At 35.5% G+C, this 21,008-nt stretch overlaps 1 protein-coding gene across 5 annotated transcripts in view; it reads right to left on the reverse strand.

The window, feature by feature from the left end:
* Window positions 1-21,008, reverse strand: part of PTPRC (protein tyrosine phosphatase receptor type C) — a 126,244-nt gene that overhangs the window by 14,606 nt on the left and 90,630 nt on the right. For all 5 annotated transcript variants that reach the window (XM_025429698.3, XM_025429697.3, XM_025429696.3 and 2 more), the window contains 11 exons: window positions 20,228-20,288; window positions 11,961-12,069; window positions 11,206-11,240; window positions 9,216-9,325; window positions 8,568-8,658; window positions 8,401-8,477; window positions 4,500-4,536; window positions 4,308-4,405; window positions 3,470-3,595; window positions 1,083-1,240; window positions 740-875 (listed from right to left, as the gene is read on the reverse strand). In XM_025429698.3, the coding sequence (XP_025285483.1) occupies window positions 740-875; window positions 1,083-1,240; window positions 3,470-3,595; window positions 4,308-4,405; window positions 4,500-4,536; window positions 8,401-8,477; window positions 8,568-8,658; window positions 9,216-9,325; window positions 11,206-11,240; window positions 11,961-12,069; window positions 20,228-20,288 (1,038 nt within the window). The remainder of the gene's footprint in view (window positions 1-739; window positions 876-1,082; window positions 1,241-3,469; window positions 3,596-4,307; window positions 4,406-4,499; window positions 4,537-8,400; window positions 8,478-8,567; window positions 8,659-9,215; window positions 9,326-11,205; window positions 11,241-11,960; window positions 12,070-20,227; window positions 20,289-21,008) is intronic.

Genomic DNA, 21,008 nt, shown 5'->3' on the forward strand with positions numbered 1-21,008 from the left:
CTTCTCCTTCTCCTCTATTCTATCAGTGCTGAATTCAAAGAACATTCTTGCACATGTTTCTAGTTGTGCACATTTCCAAGTGCTTCTCTTGGATATAAACATACATGTGAAATTGCTGGCTTGAATGCAGTCATTTTCAATAATAACCATCACAAACAATTACTGACTACATACATGTGCCAGGGACTTGCCTACATACTTTCCTACATACTTTCCTTCTCATCATAACTCTGTAGGGTAAATAGATCATTGTTTCCAGCTTATAGATGACTAAACTGAAGCACAGAAACATTAAAAATGTGTGAAAGAATAGACAGTGTTAAGAACAAAAAGTGAGATATGAACTTTGTAAGCCGAGTTCCAAAATCCAGGCTCTTAATCACTATACTATTCTGTCTCCTTCGTTTTAATTTAATGAGCTGCTGCCAAATCAGTTTTTGGTTTTTTATTTATTTATTTTTCCTTTCTGACACACTTAAATGGTATTTTATTATTTATTTATGTGTTTATTTGTTTATATATTTTAGAATCATCCTTCCTCTATGGCCACATTTAGCCACATGCAAAATGCTTCTGACTATGATTGGTGCCTATCAGTTGATTGAGTTTTCAGGAAATGAAAATAAAACCATTTCACCCACTGTTTAAAGTTGAGAAGAATTTAGATTTCTTTTAAGATGACCATTCCCACCCACCCTTTTATCAAAGGGGAGAATAGTAACTGAAGGCTAGCACATACCTCCACTTGGACCATCAAGCATCTCTGTCGCCTTAGCTTGACAACATAACCATAAACATCTACTTTGTTTTCCGCTTCCAGGCCTTCTAGCATGGCATCAATTCCAATATAGGTGCCTGTGCGTCCCACACCAGCACTGGCAAAACAAACAAACAAAGTGAAGGCATGATCGTGGTAGGGAAATGAGTAGAAAAGCTGACAAGGGCAGAAGCAGATGAAAGAATATAAGTTTCTCCTCGCAAACTGTTTTCCAAAAGAGCAATTGTCAAAGGGAAAGATGTCCCTAACAGCCCCAGAGGAAGGACTGGAATAGCCCTGGTGCCTGCTGTGGGAGTTCCCTTACCTGCAGTGCACCACAATGGGGCCACTGAAGAAGTTGCTGAAAGCGTTCACTCTCCTCCGCAGCTTCAGAAGCAGGTGAGGATCTTCAGGCACCCCATGGTCTGGCCAGCTGGTGAACTGAATGTGAGTCACCTCTCTTCCGGTGGCCTTCTCTTTTTTCTAGGAAAGAGATAATATTTTCTGTGAGATTTTTTTCCTTTTCTTTTTTTCAGGGCAGACTACCTGACATAAATTAAGTAAAAGAGAACATCAGGGCCCAAAACTCCTCATGCAACTTTTTCAGCCATGATTGCATTTTCCTTTCCAATTAATAACTGGTAGCTGAGATGTCATGCAAGGTTGGCATGCATGAACCAGTGAGCAATAACTTATTGGTAAGGTAAGTAAGGTATGACAAGTTAGCTGAAGCTGCTAGGAACTTTCATGCCGCCACACTGAAAACAAACAACAAAAACAAATACACACACACCAAAAAATGGAGATGTAGGTGGGTGGAAAAAGACATAAAGTAAAGGCCATTCTCACAGCTGTTTGAAATACTTCCACTTGGTAGGCCAGCTAATTTTCTTCATGTGAAGAAAGTCCGATAAATTGTTTGGTTAATGCTATATTTCTTAGGCCGTCCTATATTTAGAAATGTCAGCTCAAACTGTGGAGAGACACCTGAGGAAGGTCAGCCCCAGACTACAGCTCATATTTGCTCCAACGTCAAAGTAACCACTACAAGATGAATTCTTTGACCTGGTACGAAGAAGAACCATCTACATTTAGATACCAGAAGAAACAACAAAACTTGGTTGGTTTTAATTTTCTGATAGGAATATAATTAAGAATAATAATGAGACCAATCAATGCAGCCAGCTCTAAATAGGACCCATATATGTGGCCTGGAGATCTCATGCCTCAAGTCCACCATGTATTTTACCATGAACTATTGGTGGTAGATTCATTGTCTCACAGCCCTCTGGGGGCCTAATGCCATGGGAGCCTTAGAAGGCCTTGGAAGAAATGTACAATTGGTAGGGATATTTTTTTGCATCTTTAAACCACTTTAAGATATATTCACATACCATAAAATGTATTCATTTAAAGTATAGCATTTTTTATTATATTCCCAGAGTTGTAAAATCCTCACCATGAACTACAGGACATTTTCATTATCTCCCAAAAGAAACTTACTGATTAATAGTCATCCCTCCTCCTGCTTCACCTCCAACAGTTCCAAGCAATCCTAATCAATGTTCTGTCTCCATAAATTTGCCTATTATAGAACTTTTCATAAACATGGAATCCCAGGAAGTGCCTGGCTGGCTCAGTCAGTTAAGTGTCCCACTCTTTTTTTTTTTCCTAAGATTTTATTCATTTATTCATGAGAGACAAAGAAAGAGAGGCAGAAACATAGGCAGAGGGAGAAGCAGGCTCCCTGTGGGGAGGCTGATGTGAGACTAAATCCCAGGACCCTAGGGCACGACCTGAGCCAAAGGCAGATGCTCAACCACTGAGCCACCCAGGCGCCCCAAGTGTCTGACTCTTAATATCAGCTCAGGTCTTGACCTCAGGGTTGTGAACTCAAACCCCACATTGGACTCCATGCTGGGAGTGAAGCCTACTTAAAAAATAAATTTAAAAGTAAATTTAAAAAATTTTTAAAAATCCCCCCCAAAAAAATTTTAAAAATCCAATAACATGCGTGAGGACCTCTATTTTAACTATTATCTAAGGTTATATTGACAGTTTTCTTTTCTGAACTAAACATTTTATCTTTACTACATAATTAGAACTTTGTATTTCTTACAGTCTTTAATTTTGGCATTTGGTTTTGGGTTTTTTTGTGTGTGCAAGAAGGTGGTTTTATTAAAGCACAGGGGAAAGGACCTATAGACAGAAAGAGCTCTCCAATTGTGCCATTTGTATAAATATTCTTTCCGTAATGATAACAGACCAATGAGAAAAGAGCCATTGTACCATTCATTCAATAATTCAATCATTTAGTCAATATAATTAATGAGATGTTTATACATCAAGAGTCACAGCATTTTACATATATATATTTGTTTTTTGAGAGACAGAGTGGGATGGGGAAAAGAGGAAGAGAGAATCTTAAGCAGGTCCAACCCTGAGACTATAACTTGAGCCAAAATCAAGAGTTGGATGCTTAACTGACTGAGCCACTCAGGGGCTTCTACAAATACTTTTGATACCAGTAGATTTGACTAGGTTTAACTTGACCCCGTTGGCCCATGTTATTGTTCCAATGCAAATCCTCCTCCCGTAGGCTGTTAAATATATTTTTTCTTAAATATATTATAATTTCTCATATTACACTTACTTCCATAATTGTGTTTTTAGACAACCCATATGGAAATAAATGTCATGTAATAAACTCACATTTGTAATGTTCAACTTCTGAATGATATAATCTGGGCATCTTTTGTGCTCGGTGATCTTTACAATGACATCTCCAAAAGCCCGTGTGCCCTCTTCCATTGATGGCCAGTATTCTGCACACTTGTTCTGTATTTTAGAAAACATTAAGAATTTTACAAATTTGCTAGTTATTTAAACAAATTTGCTTGTTAAAATTCTTTTAAAAACAAAACAACAAAAGTCATCCATCTGAAAGTCTCAAACCATTGGTGTATTCTCCTTTCAGCACATGTACACCTGAAGCTGTGATGCTTGAAAGGTATTCCATTTCCCATTAATGTGTCCTGAAAGATTTCTTCATACTACCTAGTAAACCTAGTAAAAGGATGATCTTGCCAGGCTTAGCTGCATATTTAAAGGGGATGTGCTGGGTTGTCAGTAGAAATGATGTGATTGCATGCAGTTGATTTCAGGCTGGAAGATGGGGAGGCTTTCACTCTTCCTAAAGTCCTATTACATAAATTACCACCTATATCCCCAAGGACAGTTTTAAGTTTTCACAAGTCCTTGTGAAATCACCTCACTGAGATGCACCACTCTTACCACAATACTGCAAAGAAATAGGAATCAAATGTAAGTCCAGCAAGTAAGCAGAAACACTTAAACTGTATTCCTGTATACATCTCTTTCGGTATTACACATTTTATTTTTCTACAGGTATAAAAAGTTTTAAATCAAGTGTTATACTGACTAAAATGGAGAACTGTCTGTTTTTGTCACTAAGCACATATATATGGTCTTTTCGAAATGCAATCCAACCCCCTTTTCCTAACCCCAATCTTCACCCTATGACTCTTACCCTGTTTCCTTCCTCACATCGAGTGACCATGACAATGACTGTGGCTTTCTGTTCCCAGATCATCCTCCAGAAATCATCAACAGTTTCATCCCTTGGGCCTAGGAGGTAAATAAATACAAACTGATAAATATCTTCTTCAAGGTGCTATGAAACAATTTTCAAAAAAGAATGTTAGACTAGCAGATAAATTACCTTGTGCAGCAATGTATTTCCTGGGTTCTTTGAAGCCCTGTTCAAAACACACACAAAGGCATATAATTTATTGAACACTCAATTACTCATGTACATGCAAAACTATGAGTTAGAGGAAATTGATTTAGACCCACCGTTTCTTGTGGATTTCTCTGAACATTTTCAGATTATAAGGGGGATTTTATTAACTCAAGCTCACTCATTAAACTGTGCCAAACGTGTTAGCATTTACAGACAATATTCATGGCTTTCGTGTGTCTTTGCTATATACCCAAAACAACTTCATTTTATTTTTTTCCCAAAAACAATTTTAAAAACTAGACTTCATCCTCATCAGGGATGGTGCAGCAATTTACAAAAGTAATCTAGACATTCTTATATTTTATGTCCTGCCAACCGTTAGAGTGCCATCTGTTACAATTTAAACCTTCTTACAAGCTGTATGGTTGCTTTTGGGATTTTTATTCAATTTCTTTCAATAAATCATTCTGATATGATCCCCACACTTCTTCCTTTAACTAGTTCTGGGATAGGCCACAGATTCCCTAGACTTCTTCTCTGCCTTTGTAGATAAGAGACACGATAACTTTCATTTCATTACCTACAATGTCTACTTTTTCCACTCCTTTCACCAAAGCAGAGAAGGAGTACAGAGGCAGATAAAACACTGTGCTAATTTCTTCCAAATGACCATATTCCTTAAATTCACCTCAGCAATCAGAGAAGCCCTTCAGAGAGATAACCTTTGCCCATTAGATGAAATATAGTGACATGGGACACAAAAATTCAGGATTAATATTAGTAACTTCTGGAAACTTCTACCTTATGACATGGTATTATTCATATATTAACTCATTTGACATTTATTGAGGGGCCACAATATGTCAAGCAACTATCCAAAGGCTGAAGACATGCTTTTCAGGAACTCCCAGCTCTGGTAGAGAAAAATAAGTGTAACTCAATACCCTAATTATTATATATATTTGAATAAAAATAATAAGTTTTTTTTCCCAGAGACTATCTAAATCCTTATAAAAATCTGTTCTCAGTTTATGTTGAAAAACAATGTGGAAGAAACACTATGCACTGAAATAAAGTTTATTAGTGCTAATTGTGAAAGCCTGCAGAAATTACCAGCAGAAGCAGTTAAAATAGAAGTCAAAATTATGATGCAGTACTAGTGATTATTTTTAAATGATGACCTCACATTTCTAAGTCTTGCTTGTCATTATAAACAAGCCTTTTGATAATCATATTAAAAAGGAATAAAGTAAGTAATTGTACTGTGACTACCAGGACCACATGTCAATGGAAGAGATATTTGTTGCTTGGGAGATAACTTACAGGGGCAACAGTTAATAAGGTTACAAAACGTGTCATGTATCAAACAAAGGGGATGGGAGGCTGGACATTTCTATAGGGTAGAGCGCTGTCTCTAGGGACAGAATGCTTTAGAAGAAAAATCCCAGCTCTCATGAATGATTCACGTAAAAAAATACTTTTACATTTTTCTATCATTTTGCATAATCTGTGTGTAGAGGCTTAAATAGCATTCCTCAAAAACACATATCCAGTCAGAATGTGATTTCATTTGCAAATAGGATCTTTGTGGAAGATGAAGCTATACCCATGGAGGATGAGCCCTAAACCTAATGACTTGTGTCTATGGGAGAAAGGTGACACAGTGAGGTAGAAGCACACAAGGAAGAAGGTCACGGATGATGGAAACATAGATTAGGATGAAGGAAGGATCTCCCTGGGACCCTTCCAAGGGAGCATGGCTCTGTTGACACCTTGATTTTGGACTTTTTGTCTCCAGAAACTTCAAAGAGAATATATTTATGTTGTTTTGAGGCCACCCAGTTTGTGGCACTTTGCTATATCAGCGCTAGGAAATGAATACATCATGTGAATAAATAGATAAATATGATTTGACCATTTTACCTATTCCACTAAACGTTCATGTATTCACATAGATTCAAACAAACAAACAAACCTCAATTTCAATTTTTTTCTTTAAGAAAAGATTGTGAATTACCTTACACACCAGCATATATAGTAGTAGCATGATATACACTGTCAACTATTTGACTGTCAAAAAATTTTTTGTTAGTCACCCTTTTGGCAGTCTGTGGAAATAAGCACCCTTCGTACATTGCTGATGGAACGTAAATTGACATGACCCTAGTGGAAGACCATTTGGAAATGTCTTTTAAAATTACAAATGTAATCTGGGTGGCTCAGTCAGTTTAGCATCTGTCTTTGGCTCAGGTCATGATCCTGGGTTCCTGGGATCAAGTCCCAAGGGGGCTCCTTGCACAGCAGGGAGTCTGCATCTCCCGCTCCCCCTCCCCTCTGTTCATGCTCTCTCTCTCTCTCGAAAATAAATAAATACAATCTTAAAAAAAATTGCAAATGCATATTCTCTTTGACCTAGAAATTTTTCTGAGGGATTTATCCTAGATATACTAAAACCCCATGTAAAATAATGAGTCAAGATTATTCATTGAACCATTGTGGGTAAAAGCAGATTAGAAAACACATTTAATGTCCATTAATATAGGAACTGATTAACTAAATCACAATTTGGCTACACCATGAATGATTTATAAAATATAGAAGAAAGAGGTACAAGTGCTCTAACCAGGGTCAGCAAACTACAACTTGTGTCTGATTTTGTAAAAAAGAAAAAAACAAAAACAAAAAAAAAATGGGAACACATTCACATTATGTATTAAAGTGTGGCCACTAAACTTCAGAACTAAGTAGTTGTGACAGAGTGGTATGTCCTGGAAAACCCAAAATACTTGTTGTCTGGCCCCTTATACAAAAAAAAAAAAAAAAAAAAAAAAAAAAAAAAAAAAATTTGCCACTCCCTGTTCTTGTAGTGATGTTTTACACATATATCACCTACATTTAAAAAGCCTGGCACAGAACAATGTGAATAGTATGTTAACATTTTTGGGTAAAGGAGATGATAAATAATGTTGGCGTTTTCTTGTTTATAAAGAAATTGCCTGGATAAAGAAGAAGCAACATAGAGGTTACCTCTTCTGGTAAACGGGGGCTTTGGGCAAATGGCAGAAGGAAGATTTTTTTCAGTCTTTATCTTTATACTGCTCAAGTTTTTTTTAAAAATTGTGTGATTCATCACTTATTTTACAATTATATAATAAGTAACATTTTAAAATATTTTGGATAAGTCAACCATACAAAATATTTGGTTTTAAGTAAATACAATGATCTGGGGCAATGGAGAACACCTCTGCTGAAAGGCAATGTTGTATAATTGAAGCACAAGTTTGGAGTCACACAGACCTGCGTTTGAAATCCCAACTCAATCTTGTACTGATTGAGCAAGGGAAGGATAACTAATTCACCAGAGCCTCCCAGTCCTCACCTCTGCAGTGAGCATGGTGCACGTGGTCGGGGCAAATGTGGGGCTCTTATGAGAAATACATACATGGATCCTTTAGTCTAACACCCCACACATAGTGGTCACCCAAGTACTTTAACTATTACTATCATTTTTTGGTGGAGAAAAATTCTACAATGTGCCTAGTACCAATAACAAATCATCAATAGCTATCCTAGCAGATATTAACGATTTTGTTGTTTATATCAGTGACAATAGGGGTTTACATCAAACCATTTCTTTTAACTTTTTTCTGATCTTTAAAAAGATTTATTCTTTTTCTTTATTTGATTTAAAATTCAATTTCCCAACATATTGTATAATACCCAGCGTTCATCATACAAATTATTTCTAATAATATTTCTAAAATTTTGCCATGACAAAGAAGGAATCGGATGGAATGCATGATTATAAGGAAAATGAAAATGATCAATGGCAAAATAACAAAGATGTAAAATAATCTGGCAGTTATGCATTTTTACTCACATCAATGTAACTGGCATTTATGTAATTTGACCCTGCATCTCCATTTATATCAGAGAGTTCAACACGGTTATAATCATCTGTTCAAAGAAAAGAAATATAAACAAATGAAATAATGAATAATCAAGTAGCCTAAATACATGTAAATCCAATTCTCAATGAGTACTTACAAGGAAGGATGTCAACGTAACGGTTTTTATTCTGGTTAAAAGGTTTTCGAGCATCCTTGATAGAAAACTTGCTGAACACCCGTGGAATGCTCTGAAAGACATAAAGATCCTTTGGGTCACAGCAGATTCAAGAAAAATAATTTTCTGCTGGCCACTGATCATTTTGAGCAAAGGAGACATTCTATAAGGTATTTCCTTTATGCTCATGAACAAGTCCTGTATGGTAATTGAAATTAGCATTATTAACTGTTATGCAAAAAACACCTAGAAAATGAATGATGGGCTACTTTGAGAATAAAACCCACGAGCAAGAGCAAATTCAGAATTAATTGCCACTTGAAAATTCATTTAAAAACACATACTTAGATAGTTAATTAGACTACAAGTACAAAACCAGCCAAATATGTTTTGTGACACAGCTTCATAACTGATAATGATATATGGAAGAATTATTTTGAAATATTTTCTAGTTCCATGACTATGTGTCTCTCTTTTGTTCTATAAATATGTTAATAATATCTGCTTTGACTATGTTGTAGTGTTACGTGGGACAAACTACAAAGTCAAATAGTTATATAATACCTTTAAAACAGAATTTAGGTTAATAATTGAGTAAATTTCTCATCATATATCAAGAGGAGCACACACCTGAAATTCAGCCAGAAACAGTCTTCCTTCATCAGCGATCTTCCTCTTATAAGTTTCCAACAAAATATCTGCATGGATTGGCTCCACAGTCATCAGTTGTTTTTCATCATCTTTAAACATATTAAGGATTCATGACAAGGGTTATGTCTATCTTTCAAGTGTTCATATGAATTTCACTAACTTTATAGCTTGGATTCCATTTTTCATTTCTTTCCTTCCCTCACACACTTCACCCAGAAAATCTCACTCCCATACGAGGGTTCACCTAGAAGCCTATGACATCTGAATCTTGTGCTCCAGCCCTCTTCTGGACTTTATAATAACCTTTCAGACTCTCTCCCAGAGTTTCCACACAGTTATCCTACATTTACCTCAAAGTCAAAATATTCAAAGTAAAAATAATTTTTCCTTTACTCTAGTATTCAAATCTCAGGAAACAAGATCACCACTTGCAAACTAATTTAAGGCTGTAACGTTCATGCTATCCAAAGTTTCCCCCTCCCTCCGCATATCCAGTAGGTCACTGGGTGCTTCCCATCCCTTCTGTCCCTGGTCAGGTGCAAGCAGTCCTCCTCATCTGTGGAATGACAACCTCCTAACTCCTCTCCCTGTCTCTGTTTTTTTCCTCATCCTGATTTATCTTTTCAACTGCCTCAAATTTGTCTTCTGAATACACATATGAGCATGTAACTCTATTTGTTAAAAAGATTCTAATACTATTATGTGTTCCATTGCCTAAATCCAAAGTTTGAATATGTAATGCAATATAAGAATTACTATACTTTATTAGCTATACTATAGTTATAAGAGAATACGATTAATACCTTCTACTCAAGACTCAGCTTCATTTGATATTCCCTTTACACTATGCTATAAACAAGTTGCATTAATTTGTTATGCCTCCAGGGTATGGAACATATTATATGCTCTGCTTTTATAATAACTTAGTAAAGAGTAAAAATATATTAACCATAAAGAACTACAATTGTATATGGCACCTGAAAAACAAAAATTTCAGAAGAATAAGAGAATGTGAAGTGTCACACATGTAAAAAATATGTTCCTTCTATTCATGTTAGTGTTCTCTACTTTTCAGATCAAGAAAGATGTCCACTAGGGTATCTTATTGTCTGTGGAAATTTATTATCCAAATACGAGTATCACATTGGGCATGTACAGTTGCTCCTTTAGGTCTCCGAAAACCTCTGATATTCATTCATTCTGAAATTAGGGCCACCTTTCAGGTTTTATGGAGTTTGGGTAATAGGAGTACTTAAATTTTTCCTGTCCTGAATATGAGAAAATACATTTTCTTTATTGTAAACAGAGTTCCAATCTTTAACTCCACCCCCTTTTACCAGATCAAAAATCACATTTAAAATATTAAAGGAACAATGTAACAGTTGAAAAAAGAAGAGAAAAATGAAATTCCTTTCCTCTTCTAAGTCAAATTGCAACTTTTTTGTCATGTCCATTAGTGGTCCTTTAGTGGAAACAGCCACCATCCCACCGGACTTGTACACACATACTACCAAGTCTTCCACTTTGTGACTTTCAATCTGTTCTTCCATCCACCACTCCCTCATTTGTTGATCTAATGTCTCCCCACAATCTTAGAAGACCCAGATGGCTGCCTTTGCCACTCACAGTCTTCTATCTTCTATCTTTCCATAGAACCATATACATTCAATTCTATGGCATTTACCAAACTACTGTCATATTTGTTGATATTTCTGTTTTCCTCTATTAGATTTCAAACCCTTTAAGAGTGGAGTCTGTGGCCTGTCACTGCCATATCTTCAGTGCTAGCACAATATATATGTATAGAATAAATAAAAAAAATATATATATGTATAATAAATGAATTAAGTTTCATCATTATATCATCAGAATAAGTCCAGATTATATTTTTAAATGTTGAATTCTTATTTAAAATGAATGGATTCAAACATGAAGGGGATATTCACCAGTAAAAAGTAAGTATACTTACCCCTTTCAACAAGTTCCTGCTCTTCATCTAAATCACTGTGAAAATAAGAAGCGTAAGTTTATATATTTTTAAGAAACATAGAATTCAGTTGGGGTTCAATGTATATTTAATGAATCAATTCACTTTATATTTATTGAAGGAAGGAGGGAATGGAGCCAGGGAGTAAAGAGGAAAGGAGAGGAGGAAGAGAGAAGAGGGGAGAGGAAGAGGGAACGAGGAGAGAAGGGGAGGAGAGGAGGAAGGATCATGGCAGGGAAGGCAGGAAAGAATGAAGAAGAGTTGTAGGAAAGAGAGAGGAATAAAGAAAAAGTAAGGGAGGAAGACATCAACCAAGGGTTGTCTGCTAAATTCAGGTAAGTGACTAAATTATTTTATTTTTTTATTATTTTATTTTAGAATTATTTTTCATAAAATGCAGTTGTTCCTGGCCAAAGGAATACATAATTCCCTAGGTATTTTCTCTTTTCTTTTTGCCTTTATCATTTCTAGATTCCTCTGACCTACTTTGTACTAAAAGAATAAATATCTATTCTTTTCATTGGTTATTATTTTTAAAACTCTATAACATTATTAGTAAATGTAGAAAATATTAGTATTTACTATAAACCAAGAAGACTACAGTAAGTTTTTGTTCACAAGTTCATTGATGAACTGAACTTTGTGCTACTTTTCATTCTTCACTTAATTGGTTTTAAACTTACCTCTTAGATTGGTGCTTTCAGCATTATTATATTATATTGAAATCAAACTCTTACCTGGACCTCTTGTTGCGTAGGTCATAGATTTTATAGAGAACAACAAGCAGAGCTAAGAATGTCACAATGATGAGAAACACCAGAAATATAATCAGTGCTCTAGAATTATCTAGAAATGAAAAATAACATGAAGAAAGATTATTATGTCAGATATTTTGCTGAGTTCTTTGAATAATCACCTTTAAAGTATTTTCATTTTAATATGCTCATTTCTTTTGAGGCTTTCAAAGAATAAATTTTTAAAATAATACTAGATACAATAAATCCCTGATTTTGCATATTTTGCCTATATTATTCAAAACAAATAAAAGCATCTGATACTTTAAGAGAACAATTAGAATTTAGAAGAGAAACTCTCCTTCCACAAAATACTATTCCTTCTGTGATACTATCATTTCAGCTTACTTCTTTCTTTTAGTCACTCCATTTTGAAGGCATCAGAGAGGTAATCTAGTTATTATAAATCTCAGAGAGAAACTCATATAGTTTAACTTTATGTGCAGAAGTAGATAGTCTCCCAAAGGGATCCGAAAGGCTTCTGTCCCACACAGATAAAATTTCTCACCTGCTCACTGAGGTATAAAATCAATTTAACAGGGGACAAAACTGTTTCACTCTACCATTAGGAGTACTTATCCTGATGTAAATTTTCACCAAAGTTTGACATGAAACCATGCCTTTTCTGGAAGAAAGCCAGAGAACAGAGAATGTACTGGAAATATCCCTTGCCCTGGATTAATATCTTACACTTTTCACATACAATGGGAGTGCAGAAAGGAATGTAGTGAAATCCAGGGCCTCACTTCTAGAGCCAGACTGCTTGGGTTCCAATCCAAGCTCAACCACTTCCAAGGTGCGACCTTGGCTAGAATCTTTATTACCTTTGTGACTCCATTCCCTAATTCTTAAAATGAGGTTAAATGAGCTGATTTACAGTAAAAATGTGACACAGTGTCTGGGATATAATAAATAGCAATTATTCATGATTTGCAAAAAGTAGTGTTGAATCTTACTGTATGTCAAACACTGATTTAGGTACTTAAGATATCTTGGAGAACAAAACAAGGATCCTTGTCCTCATGGAAATAACTTTGTGAGAGGAAAAACAGACACTTAACAATATACATAATGAATAAGCACTTGGTAAGAGAAGTTAGAAGACAATAAAGACTATGAGAAAGTGAGGGAGATAACGAAGCAGGTATCTGAAAGTTGCATGTTTGAGGCAGAGTATAGTTAGGGCAAGAACCCAAAGGCAGGAGCATGCTGGGCATGTCCAAGGAATAGCAGGGAGACTCATGCGGCTGGAATGGAGAGAGTGAGGCAGCATGAGCTGCCACCTGAAAGTACGATGGGGAGTAGGAGGAGGCAAAGCTCAGATTTGTAGGGCCCTGAAACCATTTTAAGGATACATTAGTTTTTGAGTTAAACAGGTAGCACCTGCAAGATTTTGAACAGAGAAGTAATATGCTCTGACTAGTGCATTTTACAGATTTTTATGACAATTTGAGAATACTATAATCTAAGCAAAGTAGGGCAGTGGTTCAGACCAGGTTGGCATCTCTAGAGTTAGGAGAAATAGTCTATATAGAGTTACAATTAATGGACTGATCAGGAAGACTGTGGGTGCAACAGTTTAAACATTGCTGGTTCTTTGACATAATTAACAAAATTTATAAGCCCCTCGCCAGATTTATCAAAAAGAAAAGAGAAAGGACCCAAATAAATAAAAACACAAATGACAGAGGAGAGATCACAATCAACACCATAGAGATATAAACAATTATAAGTGAATATTATGAGCAATTATATGCCAACAAATTGAGCAATCTGGGAGAAATTAGACATATAAATTACTAAAACTGAAACAGGAAGAAATAGAAATTTTGAACAGACCCATAACCAGCCAAGACATTGAATCAGTAATAAAAATCTCCCAACAAACAAGAGTCCAGGGCCGGATGGCTTTCCGGGGGAGTTCTACCAAATGTTTAAAGAAGAGTTAATACCTATTCTCCTGAAGCTGTTCCAAAAAATAGAAATAGAAGGAAAACTTCCAAACTCATTCCTTGATTCCAAAATCAGACAGAGACCCCACTAAAAAGAATTATCAGCCAATATCTCTGATGAACATGAACGCAAACATTCTCAACAGGATACTAGCAAATCAAATCCAACAGTGCATTAGAATAACTATTCATCATGATCAAGTGGATTTTTTCCTGAGCTACAGAGGTGGTCCAATATCTGCCCTTCAATTGACGTAATACACCACGTTAATAAAAGAAAGGATAAAAATCTTACAATCCTTTCAATATAGGCAAAAAAAAATTTTTTTGACAAACTACAGCATCCATTCTTGATAAAACCCCTCAATAAAGTTGGGATACAGGGAACATACTTCAACATCATAAAGGCCATATACCAAAGAGCCTCAGCAAATATCATTCTCAATGAGGAAAAACTGAGAGCTTTTCCCCTAAGGTCAGGAACACAAGAGGGATGTCCACTCTCACCACTGTTGTTCAACATTGTACTGGAAGTCCTAGCCTCAGCAATCAGACAACAAAAATAAAGAAAAAGCATCTACATTGGCAAGGAAGAAATCAAACTATCACTCTTGACAGATGATATGATACTCTATGTAGAAAACCCAAAAGATTTCACCAAAAATTGTTAGAATTTATACATAAATTCAGCAAAGTCATAGGATATAAAATCAACATACAGAAATCTGTTGCATTTCTGTACACCAATAATGAAGCATCAGAAAGATAAATCAAGGAACTGATCCCATTTACAACTGTACCAAAAATCATAAAATACTTAAAAATAAATATAACCAAAGAGGTAAAAGATCTATACACTGAGAATTGTAGGACACTTATGAAAGAAACTGAAAGAGACACACACAAAAAAATGGAAAAATATTTGAGGGGTGCCTGGGTGGCTCAGTTGGGTTGAGCCACTGACTCTTGATTTTGGCTCAGGTCATGATCTTGAGGTCATGTGATCTAGCCCTGCGTGGGCTCTGCCCTGGGCACGGAGACTGCTTAAGATTTTCTATTCCTTTCCCTCTGCCCCTCTCCCTTCATTCGTCCTCCCCACCCCCACCACATTTAAGCTTGATCTTTCTCTAAAAAGACAAACAAACAAACAAAACTAAAAGACATTCCATGCTCATGGATTGAAAGAATGAATATTAAAACATATATATCACCTACAGCAATCTATACATTCAATACAATTTGCATCAAAATAACATCAGCATTTTTCAAAGAACTAAAATAAATAATCTAAAATTTTATATGGAACTAGAAAAGACTCCAAATAGCCAAATTAATGTTGATAAAAATAAAAAGAAAGAAAAAAAGAAAGAAAGAGAAAGAAAGAAAGAAAGAAAGAAAGAAAGAAAGAAAGAGAAAGAAAGTAAAACCAAAGCAGAAGGCATCACAATTCCAGACTTCAAGCTGTATTAGCAAGCTGTGGTCATCAAGACAGTGTGGTACTGACACAAAAACAGACACACAGATCAATGGAACAGAATAGCGAACCCAGAAATGGGCCTTCAACTCTATGGCCAACTAATTTTTGACAAAGCAGGAAAGAATAGCCAATGGAAGAAAGTCTCTTCAACAAATGGTGTTGAAAAAACTGGGCAGCCACATGCAGAAGTATTAAACAGGATGACTTTCTTACACCACACACTAAAATAAATTCAAAATGTATGAAAGACCTCAATGTGATATAGGAAACCATCCAAATGCTAGAGGAGAACATAGGCAGTGACCTCTTTCACCTGGGCGGTAGCAGCTTTCTACTAGACACATTTCCAGAGGCAAGGGAAACAAAAGCAAAGATGAACTACTGGGACTTCATCAAGATAAAAAGCTTCTACACACCAAAGAAAACAATCAACAAAATTAAAAGGCAACTTATAGAATGGGAGAAGATATTTATAAATGACATATTCAATAGGAAGAAGATATTTATAAATGACATATCCAATAGAGTGTTAGTATCCAAAATCTATAAAGAATTTATCAAACTCAACACACAAAAAACAAATAATTCAGGCAAGATATGGGCAGAAGACATGAATAGACATTTTTCCAAAGAAGACCTCCAGATGGCCAACAGACACATGAAAAGATGCTCAACATCACTCATCATCAGGGAAATACACATCAAAACCATGATGAGATACCACCTCACACCTTTCAGAAGGGCTGAAATTAAAAACAGGAGACAATAGAAGTTGGTGAGGATGCAGAAAAAGGGGAAGCCTCATATACTGTTGGTGGGAATGCAAACCGGTGTAGCCATTCTGGAAAACAGTATGGAAGTTCCTCAAAAAGTTAAAAATAGAGTTACTCTACTACCCAGCAATTCCATTACTAGGTATTTACCCAAAGGATACAAAAATACAGATATAATGGGGGACGTGCACCCTGATGTTTATAGCAGCATTATCAACAATAGCTAAACTACGGACAGAGCTCATGTGTCATCAACTCGATGAATGGATAAAGAAGATGTGGTGTGTGTACATACAATGGAATATTATTCAGCCATCAAAAAGAACGAAATCTTTCCATTTGCAATGGCAGAGATGGAACTAAAATGTATTGTTAGGTGAAATAAGTCAGAGAAAGACAAATACCTTATGATTACACTCATATGTGGAATTTAAGAAACAAAACAGATGAACAGAGGGGAAGGGAAGGACAAATAAAATAAGGTAATAACAGGGAGAGGTAAACCATAAGAGACTCTTAACTATAGAGAACAAACTGAGGGTTCCTGGAGAGGAGGTGAGTGGGGAATGGGCTAACTGGATGATGAGCATTAAGGAGGGCACTTGTGTTGAGCACTGGGTGTTATATGTAAGTGGTGAATTACTGAAATTTTACTCTTCAAACCAATACTACGTTATATAGTTAACTAACTTGAATTTAAATAAAAACGAGAAAAAAAATTTAAATAAGTAAAAAGTAGATGTTATCTAAGTAAATAGTTAAGTAAGATTTTATTTACATAAAAGTAGGAAATAATAATAATTATGATGATGATAATAATAATAATAATAATAATAATAATAATAATACAGGGGATCCCTGGGTGGCTCAGCAGTTTAGTGCCGCCTTCCACCGAGGGCGTGATCCTAAAGTCCCAGGATCGAGTCCCGCATCAGGCCTGCTTGGAGCCTGCTTCTCCCTCTGCCTGTGTCTCTGCCTCTCTTTCTCTCTCTCTCTCTCATGAACAAAAAAAAAAAAAAAAAGAATTTTAAAAATAATAATAATACAAAGAATCTCAGTCAACAAACCCTCTGAGGATCACAGAACTTCTAATCAACTTTTCCTATTGTCTCACAATAGCTTTCATCCGACTGCTGATAAGAACCAAACTCTCAAGGAAACCCTCAACAAGAAAGGGGGATTCTAAAATAACAAACTGACATACAATTTCCAAAATGAGATTAACAGGAGCTCCAAAAGGACTACAGAGAAAAAAAAACTGGAGCAAAGAAAATTTCTCAGAGATTGAAGTCACAAAAGCCTATAGTATCCAGGAAAATAAATGAAAAAGACCCAAGCAAGACCGAGAATAAAGAGGAAAGTCTAAAAGTTCCAAAGGGAAAAAAAGTATGGGAATATAGAAAAAGAACGAGAAATGGGATGGCATTAGAAAGTAATGCCAGATGTAGGAGAACAAAACAGAAATACTTTTTCAAGTCTCGATTTTTTTAACTTAGAATTTTACACCAAGTCAAAATATTGATCAAGTGCCAGAGTAGAACCAAGCATTGCATTTTCATGTGTGCAAGAACTAGAATATTTTCTTCTTACGCTAGAGAATATATACCACTACATTTTTTTAAAAATGAAATTCAGATGTAGCCATTCTAAAACAGGAAACCAAAGAAGGTAAGTTTTACGACAGCCCCTGAGCTGTCCACCTAGGGAGTCCACTTCAGTGCAGGAAGAAAGGGGCCCCAGCAGTTCAACTGGGAATGTTGTCAAAATACAGATGATGAAATCTTATGCCAGAGAAGCTCAGCAATACTTTTCTAGAAGGTGTATTCTTGGCAAGTCACAACCTGAGACCTCCCCTGGAGACGATGTCACTATTAAAAAGTCACTATATTATTTATCTCTAATAAAGATGCCATTGTGAGCAAAAAGTCAATAAAACTTTTTCTGTGTTATGGAAGGAAGGCCATGGGATGACTCTCTAGCTCCACGGACATGGAAATCTGGTAAAAGTGGGTGATCAGCTGTTAATAGGCAACATTCCTAATGGTGAAAAAGACCCTTGATTGCTAACCTGAATCTGGACAGGGAGGTTTGTGTATGAACTACACTGTCCTGGGAGAAGCCCTAGCTTTAGGTGTCCCTGAGCGGAGTCACCCAGGGCAGCACATCTCATCTCTGGACACACTCCTGCTGACGTGTCTGGAAGCCCTGCCTGTGGAACTATTCTAAGAGATATTGGTTCCTTTCTTAACATGGAGCTGCTAAGCCAGGACATCTCTCACCACCACACACATGATCTGATGCTCTCACTTGCCCCAGGGAGGGTGGCAGTACAGCTCTGGCACTGCCATGTGCACTGCTACTATCATTGCTGCTGCCAGCCTTCCTTGCTGGCACGCTCTGTTTCCTGTTCTGTGTCTCTCTGAGCGAAGTGGTGTCATGTCTGGCTTATTAAGATGTGATTGTGCAATGTCCAGTTGAGTCTGTGACGACACCCCCCCCCCAGGAGTGGGTGCTGCAGCTCTAAGTGACCTGCAAGGTAGAAAACAATTCAACGAAGCTGTTTTTATTGTAAGGAATCATAAAAGAAAAAGACTTATATGAAAATAAAATCAAAGCCCTCTCACTGAATTTGGCGGGCATTTCATATTGGCAGCTTTTCTTTTGACCTTTGAGTAGAAAGAAGAAAACTGTACAAGGGCCTTAGGAAAGCTATTTGGAACACGAGCTTTCATAGCTTTTGGAAAAGAAGGCATTAGTGATTGTGCAGATGCATAGGTGTGTAAGAGAGTAAAACTGAGACGGTGCAATGATAGCATCAAAAATTGTCTACGGTTGATAACACAACACATAGAGATTTAAATAATTTAATTTAATTTAATTTAATTTAATTTAATTTAATTTAATTTACAAGCCAACAACCAGAGAAACTTAAAATAGTGTAGTAAGTCTTCTTCCTCGATAGGATCAGATCAATGGGCAATGTTAGTAACTCTAGAAAGAATAGCAGCTAATACTCTTGACATATACTGAGGGAGCTATAAGGAGAAGTGAAAATAGAAATGGTGAAAAGTGGTCATCTCAGCGAGCAGGACAATGAGGAGTGGGGAGTGGTGATATGCACCTGTTATTTTCATTATTATGATGACATTTAAATTTAAGTGATTTTTAAAATCTGCAGCTTTATTTTGATTAAACTACTTAAAATATTAATGATAAAAAATTAAATAGCCATATTGCTATTAAGCAGTGCTTATCTTAGCTTTAGTTAAGTTAAACCAGGACAGATTTGTATCTAAGGCCTGCTTCTACCGAGCTTACTTTGGAGGGACAGAATAAGATAAAATGAGTAACAATCTCTAAAACAGTACACGAAACAAACCTGCCGTGTTAACAAACATGAAAAAATGTCATAAACCTAATTGAATTTTAAGTCTACACAGATAAATCCTCTTTTGAATTATGTTATGAAATCAATGAGCCCTTTAATAATTGAATCTCCTAATTGAATTTAAAATACTGTATTTTACAGGGAACAAAGTGATGGTTGTCTATGGGAAGAGAGGTAGGGGGATGGGTAAAATGGGAGAAGGAGAGAGGGAGGCCAGGCTTCCAGTTATGAAATGAATAAATCAGAATAAAATAAAATAAATCAGAATAAAACGCACAGCGTAAAGAATATAGTCAATGATATCATAATAGCTTTTTTGCATGGTGACAGATGGTAGCTTGTGGTGAGCACAGCATCATGTATGGATTGTTAAATCACCGTGTTGTACAACTGAAACTACTGTAACATTGTGTGTCAACTATACTCAGATAAAAAGTTAAAAATAAAATAAAATACTGTATTTTATTTACCTATACATGTTTTTCAGACAACTTAAAATACTATGTTTATGGAAAATATATGAACATTTAAAAATTAAATATAAGTTTGAATATAAAATAAAGCTTAAGTGCTAATATATATTTAATAGAATTATAATAAATAGCCATGTAATGACTTACAAGATGTTGTGTGAGAAAAATTTTGTGAAGCTCCATCAAATTTTCCATTGTTATAGTAGACCTGAATTTCAATAGTAAAAGAGAAAATAGTTTTCCAATGTAAATTTATTTATGTAGCACATACCTTACTTCTCATACAATGCTATTTAATTTAATATATACAGGATAACTTTAAAATCAAAATCAAGGTTAGGTCAATATGTTGTTATCAAATATTTTTTAACAGAAAATATTTAACAGTGAAAAAGTCAAGGAAATATTAGCCTATTTAGCAGTAATAATAATAATAATAATAATAATAATAATAATAATAATGGTTATAATCAGCAAGAATAAGTGAAACTGAAGATATAAAATCCACACATCAAAGTATTCAAATCTTTAAGGTAAAATTCCCTATTGATAAGCTAATATCTTTACATTGGCAAATTTGGAAAATATGGATCTAAGTTTTTACCCTTTGGAGGATATAAAAATCCCTAGTATTCACAGAGTATTTGTAAACATTCATTATACATTGAGCTATAAAAAATACTTTATAAATTCCAAAAAGTAGGAATTGTAAAAGCTAATTATCTTTTTACAGCTAATAATTAATAACAATAAAATCCAAGCACCAGAAATGCAAAAACACTCTCTTTAAAAACAGATAAATTAAAAACTCTTTCAAATTGCAGATATAAATTCTTTGAAAGTTATCAATAACAAGAACATTCTACTTTAAAATCCACTCATTAAACTTTATGTCAGTCACTTAAAAATTAGTAACAAATAACACAGT

The sequence above is a fragment of the Canis lupus genome, chromosome 7 (genome assembly GCF_003254725.2).
Source record: "Canis lupus dingo isolate Sandy chromosome 7, ASM325472v2, whole genome shotgun sequence".
Classification (NCBI taxonomy): domain Eukaryota; kingdom Metazoa; phylum Chordata; class Mammalia; order Carnivora; family Canidae; genus Canis; species Canis lupus.